Genomic DNA, 5920 nt, shown 5'->3' with positions numbered 1-5920 from the left:
TCATTAAGGAACTTCCTTGCCCATGGAAATCGTGAACACCTTTCCATGTAATTCTAAGAAAACAACCAATTAATATCATTTACCTGGAAATTGTGCATCACATAGTACGACAGCACTCAGTTCATACACATAGTAATATCAAAGTCAGACATTGGCAACATTAGTAGAGTCACTATAGTGTCCCTTCACTGAACAAATAACACACATTTTCTGTATACTCTATCCACAAATATAGTCTCTCCACTAGGATCGTCACCACGTATGGCACATTAGGAGACTAGACTCCCCGTTCCAAATTTAAAGCTAAAGAAAAGGACACGGACGAATACCATATGGACAATCATAATACCTGTCACTACCGCGTTAGGTGCCTCAACATCATGTCTAGTCATTGTAAAGAATCTCGGCGGCCCACCCGCTTCCTGAACACCTTTTGGGGCATCCTGTAGAGTTGTTCTAGCTGGTTCAATCTGAGTCTGCGTGGCCATAGCAGTACCTTATGGCTGTATAGTATCCTAATTAGTACCAGAGTTACCCTTAGGACAATATTTAGCGATATGCCCCTTTTCTCTACAAGTACAACAACTACTAGCTATACCAAAGTGACGACCATAGTGGTTCCTACCAAATGTATTACATCTCAGATATTGTCCAAATTTAAATGAAACGTTATCCTTCCCTTGCATCTGTTGCTGACCTTGCTTTACCAAAAACGTGTTCCCAGAAGACTGCACCAATGACTCTGACTGAGTAAGCCTGGACTGCGCGCAGTTAAAACCTTTCTTGCCCCGAGATGGAACTCCACTAAATCTGCCGGTGCTACGTGCCCTTTTACTTTCTCGCTCGGTCATGTCCCTCTTCTGATAGGACTCAAAACGTAGAGCAGTGTCAACTACTTCTTCGTCGGAACCACCTCGAACATCCCTAACCACCGGGCCACGATATCGATGCTCAAGCCCATCCACAAATATTTTCCCCTTTTCATACTCATCAGCAACTAGAAAGTGTGCATACGTGGATAACTCAGTAAACTTAGCCTCATACTCTGTAACTGTCGAAGTGCGTTGGCGCAATTGCTCAAACTGACACCTCATGTTTTCGCGTTTGCTCAGTGAAATGAACCTACCCATAAACATAGTTGAACACTCTGACCAAGTAATAGGTGGCAACCTTGCTCGTCTACCTCTCTGAACAGAATTCCACCATGACTCTGCGGATCCTGAAAATAGAAAAGTAGCAAATTCCACTCCACGAGTCTCCTTCAGCCCTAATGTAGTTAGTATTTTTCACCACGCACAATGAACTTTTGAGGATCAATAAAAGCCTGTGTAGAATCGAACTTTGGTGGCTTGAGATTCATGAAATTCTTAAGATCCTTAGACTTCCCTGTATTTGCAACTGGCTGAACAACCTACTGATGGGCCATATGAGGAGCTGCAACATTCAGCTGGACCTGTGCTTGCGTATGCGAAGTAGCTTGGCGAGCTGGAAGTCCATCTTGAGTAGGCACTAATTCCTCTAACACATTCAACAACCTCGCCACTGCGTCTGCAGGTAGAGTAAAAGTAGGCATAGCAACTAGCACTTATGGTGGAGCATCATGAACCACCCGTTCTTGCACTTGGTCTGCCATAGCAGCTTGGGGTTGACCCATATTTACAACTTCAGGCTGAGGAGCGGCATGTCTTCTAGTCTGTGCTCTAGTTTGATAAGCCCCAACTTTACCACCACCAGGGGTATTACCATGTCTAGCACCACGTCCAACAAATGAGTGTGTGTGTGTGACCTTGACCATCTGCGAAAAAACCGCTTCAAAGTCAAACTCAAGTTATCTAAACGCACGATCAAGGAATGAAAGAAGGGAAAACATCCTAAATGCTTAGTAGCCTCAAGTGCATAAGTATGGGCGCCTACATACCCATGAACAATACTCTACTAAACACTACTCTATGTCCTCGGACTTAAAGCCTAAGCTCTGATACCAAATTTGTCACGTTCCAAACTACCCCCTAGACGTGACTGGCACCCAGCTAACACTACTCGCCCGGCGAATCAATTCTTCTACTCTTAATGCTTTTATTTAAGTACTGAGAGAAACACTTACAATTCCAAATGCATTAAATATCACATAATACGAAGTAATTATCCAACTAAAACCATAATTTATTTATAAATTCTAATAAGCACTCAAACAATGAATCTCTAACCCAAATTTCATACTAAGACCATGGATCATCTAACAGAGTAATTAGAAGTTTGCGATATGCATGCAAACCCAAAAGAAATAATAAACATAAGATAGGTAGAGCTAAAATAGCGGCCTCCACGAACAATGTGGCGGCTCACCTCAGCAACAGAATCCACTCAACGAACTCGTTAGCCACTAGCCTCGTCCTCAGCAATAGTATCTGCATTGACATGCAGGTAAGGAATGAGTTATACGTAAATATAACCTAGTAAGATCCTCGACCCACCACTTTGAGTACCCCTAGAACAAGCGTTAGAAAAATACAAACATACAACGAGTGGAGAAATAATATGCACATAAATCTTTCACCATATAAGTACTCTATAAGGTCCAAACAATTATTCAACAACAATACAATATATATCTCAATTCAATCTACATTAAGGACTTGTCATTAACGGTAGTGCGGGAAATTAACCAAACACCCTGACGAGTCTACGACAGCATACACAATGCCCCAAATCTATCACGGCGACATACACAATGCCCAAATATATAGCGGCGGCATACATAATGCCCCAAATCTATCACGGCGGCATATACAATGTCCTGAATATAGCAGCGGCATAAATTCCCACAATCTATCACGATGACATACACAATGCCCCAAATATATAGCGGCGGCATACACAATGCCCCAAATCTATCACGGCGGCATAAACAATGCCTCAAATATATAGCAACGGCATACACGAAGCCCCAAATCTATCACAGTGGTATACACAATGCCCCAAATATATTACGGCAGCTGAGGAATAATTTCTAACGCTCTAATGCCATAGCACGAGGCTACATCATCACACTACACCACAAATTACATATTAAATAATTTCGGCTTTTTACAAAATAGTATATATTTGCGGTTGCTCAAAGACCACCGATTCTGCCAAGCGCACGCTCATCCCAACACATGGACCAGGCAGAAAAATAACATATTTTCAAAACGGATTTTAGAAAAGCAAGCATCAAAGCTTAAAGTCTCACTTATCTGGCTAACAGAAAGTTCCCCGATCTTGCTACTTTTAGAACACCAGCTAAACGACCTCCAATAGCCTCAATCTAAGAACTAAATTTTAATTTGACGAACTATTCACTTTTAGCTCGTGATTCCCTATTATGTCAACTTTGCCGAAGACCCGTCAGTTTCCTTTTTCTTTTCAATTGCTATTGGCTGCGTATTAGGTAATGACGCAAAACCTCATTACTGTTTCTCTTTGACCTAAACCTTCAATACATGGGCCATGAGAAAAATAAATACGGGCCTAGTCCACTTCTTCAATAATACTTATTGTCTCATTTATTTTATTATCCAATTAACACATGTGATAATTTAGGCCCACTAACTATTTGTTTAGTGCACTATCTTATATATTATAATAAATTTTTTTTACTAGCTTAGTACTTTTTCAATAGCTACAAAATAAATTAGTTTTCTAGTCTCATAATTAATAAGTATATAGAAAAGAAAAATCGGGTTATTGTAATTGCTTGTTCGTCTAGATGACGTCCTTCCCTTTTTTGTGTTTCAATATTTTCTCATCAATCCATTCATTTTTCTTGATACCATGAAAATTTCTTCTTCAAGAGCTTCTGGATCATATCATTATCGTTTCCAGGTCCTTACAGTTGTAGTTTTGAAAGTAACTGTTTTCTTCTTTCCTCCTTGACGCGTTTTCTTGAGATGGATTTTCTCAAATGCTATGAGATCTCCTCGTATTTTATCATATGAAAGTATTTCTAGATCTTGAGATTCAAGTGAAACTACTTTTTTCTGCCATGTGATAGGCAAACTTCTTAGGATTCTTCAAACTTGATCACCACTTGAGTAAGGTTTACCAAAAGCTTTCATATCGCCGTTGATTTTGCTAAATCTTGCAAACATTTGCTCAATGGATTCTCCTTCTTTCATCTGGAAGAGTTCATAATCGTGAACCAACAAGTTTATCCGAGTTTCTTTCACTTTGTTGGTTCCTTCATAGGCATCTTCCAGTTTTTCCCACATTTCCTTGGCGGTACTACAACTTGAAATTTTCTCATACTCTTCTCCACTTGTTGTATTATAAAGCAAGTTTCATGCCTTAGGATTAACTTAAATAACGACCATTTGCTCGTCTATGTACTCATCAATATCTTTAGGATTAGTAGGTGATTGTCCTGCTAGTGGCAGTGATAATATTCCTTTGGTAGAATAGCCTGGGAGACACTTGTACTTGTTCCGGTTTGTCATCCCGGTTCCTACACTCTATAAAGTTTCACCCAGACACTCCAACTTAATCAAAACAAGACTTTTAAACCCTTCTGACCGTTGACCGAGCTTATGTGGCATTGATATGGCTGAGGTGGACAAAATGAGTGATTTACACGCATATTAGGTGCGTGAGCTGATGATTTTTCTTTATTAAAAAAATAAAAATTAATATATAAATAAATAAAATACTAGCAGTGATTCCCTTTTGTTCTGCCGCTCCCCTCCTGCATCCCCCCCCCCCCTTCAGCCCTTCGTTCCGCACCCCCCTCCCCCTCTTCTTCTTCAGCCCTCCGTTCTGCCCCCCCCCCCCCCCTTCCGTACTGGTCACAACTCCATCCTCAAATGTTCACCGAGACGACAACATATCACTACTCAGCCAATGTTAAAAATATAAAAAGCTTGAGTCTATAGCTCCAACAATATAATTCTGCTCAGTTCATTCAATCCCTCTTGTTGTTGCTACTGTTCTTATAAGCACCAACTTAATAGCATTCTAATTTTCAGAAGCCGAGTCATAAGGATTTAGTACAATTTATGCTAACAAATAAGGGTAAATTGGTGATTAACTCGGGCTGTTATCGCTATAAAGAAACACAGGACCTTAAAGCACTGATGGTCCTGGTTTATTTAATTGTAAAACTATACAAAGAAATTACTCACTAAAAGAACTCATAATATGTACATGATATCGCCGTTTATGTTGAAATCACCATATTTTTCATGGCTAGATAACTTTCTTTAAAAGAGAAGTGAAGGAAGTAGTGGTACTCATGGTGGAGGAACCATGACACGTGGGTTATTGTTTTAAGAAGGTTTGGTGGGTGGGTTTGAAGAAGGGAGGAGGGGTTTTCTTTAATTTTAATATTAATTTTTTCCTTATTTTATTTTATTTTTTGCTTATGAAATTAAAATTTTGATAAATAATATTATTTTGGTATAGAATCTGATGTGGATGCTGATTTGTCATCCACGTCAAGCAAGTGAGCATCACACGATTCCGGAGGTGTTTAAAAGTCTTGTTTTGATTAAGTTGAAGTGTTTGGATGAAACTTTATGGAGTGTAGGGACCGGGATGACAAACCGGAACAAGTACAAGTGTCTCCTAGGCTATTCTGCCTATTCCTTTTGATAACACGCCATACTTTGACATCATATGTTACATCCCGTATTTTTGTACATAGCAGTACATCATAAGTTAATTGATGTAAGCTCAGAAATGAGATCATCTTTGAAATTACATAAAATAAGTTAATAATTTTACTTTAGAGGTTACAAATATTAAAGATCATGGATAACAATTACCAAGAGGGTTGGAAGGCTTAAAAGCTAAATGAATTGAAGAAAATAAGTTTCGTCAAAAGTCGACAAGTTGGGAATGTTATAATGTTTTTGGGGTGAGACTAGGGTGCCTAACATTATAAGGA

General features: G+C 39.3%; 1 protein-coding gene across 1 annotated transcript; it reads right to left on the bottom strand.

The window, feature by feature from the left end:
- On the bottom strand, nt 516-1573 carry LOC109227703. The gene is made up of 3 exons (XM_019392901.1): nt 1454-1573; nt 1291-1411; nt 516-1219 (listed from the first exon to the last, which is right to left on the bottom strand). The coding sequence occupies exons 1-3, from the start codon at nt 1571-1573 to the stop codon at nt 516-518; spliced, it is 945 nt and encodes a 314-aa protein (XP_019248446.1).

This window comes from Nicotiana attenuata, chromosome 6, assembly GCF_001879085.1.
Source record: "Nicotiana attenuata strain UT chromosome 6, NIATTr2, whole genome shotgun sequence".
Taxonomy (NCBI): Eukaryota; Viridiplantae; Streptophyta; class Magnoliopsida; order Solanales; family Solanaceae; genus Nicotiana; species Nicotiana attenuata.
This window is presented reverse-complemented; position numbering and strand designations above follow the sequence as displayed.

Coding starts and splice junctions, on each gene's coding strand:
- LOC109227703 (XM_019392901.1), bottom strand. CDS start 1,573: ATGCCTACTTTTACTCTACCTGCAGACGCAGTGGCGAGGTTGTTGAAT. Junction 1,412..1,453: donor CTTCGCATACGCAAGCACAG/GTCCAGCTGAAT, acceptor GCCCATCAGTAG/GTTGTTCAGCCAGTTGCAAA. Junction 1,220..1,290: donor TCAAAAGTTCATTGTGCGTG/GTGAAAAATACT, acceptor TTCTATTTTCAG/GATCCGCAGAGTCATGGTGG.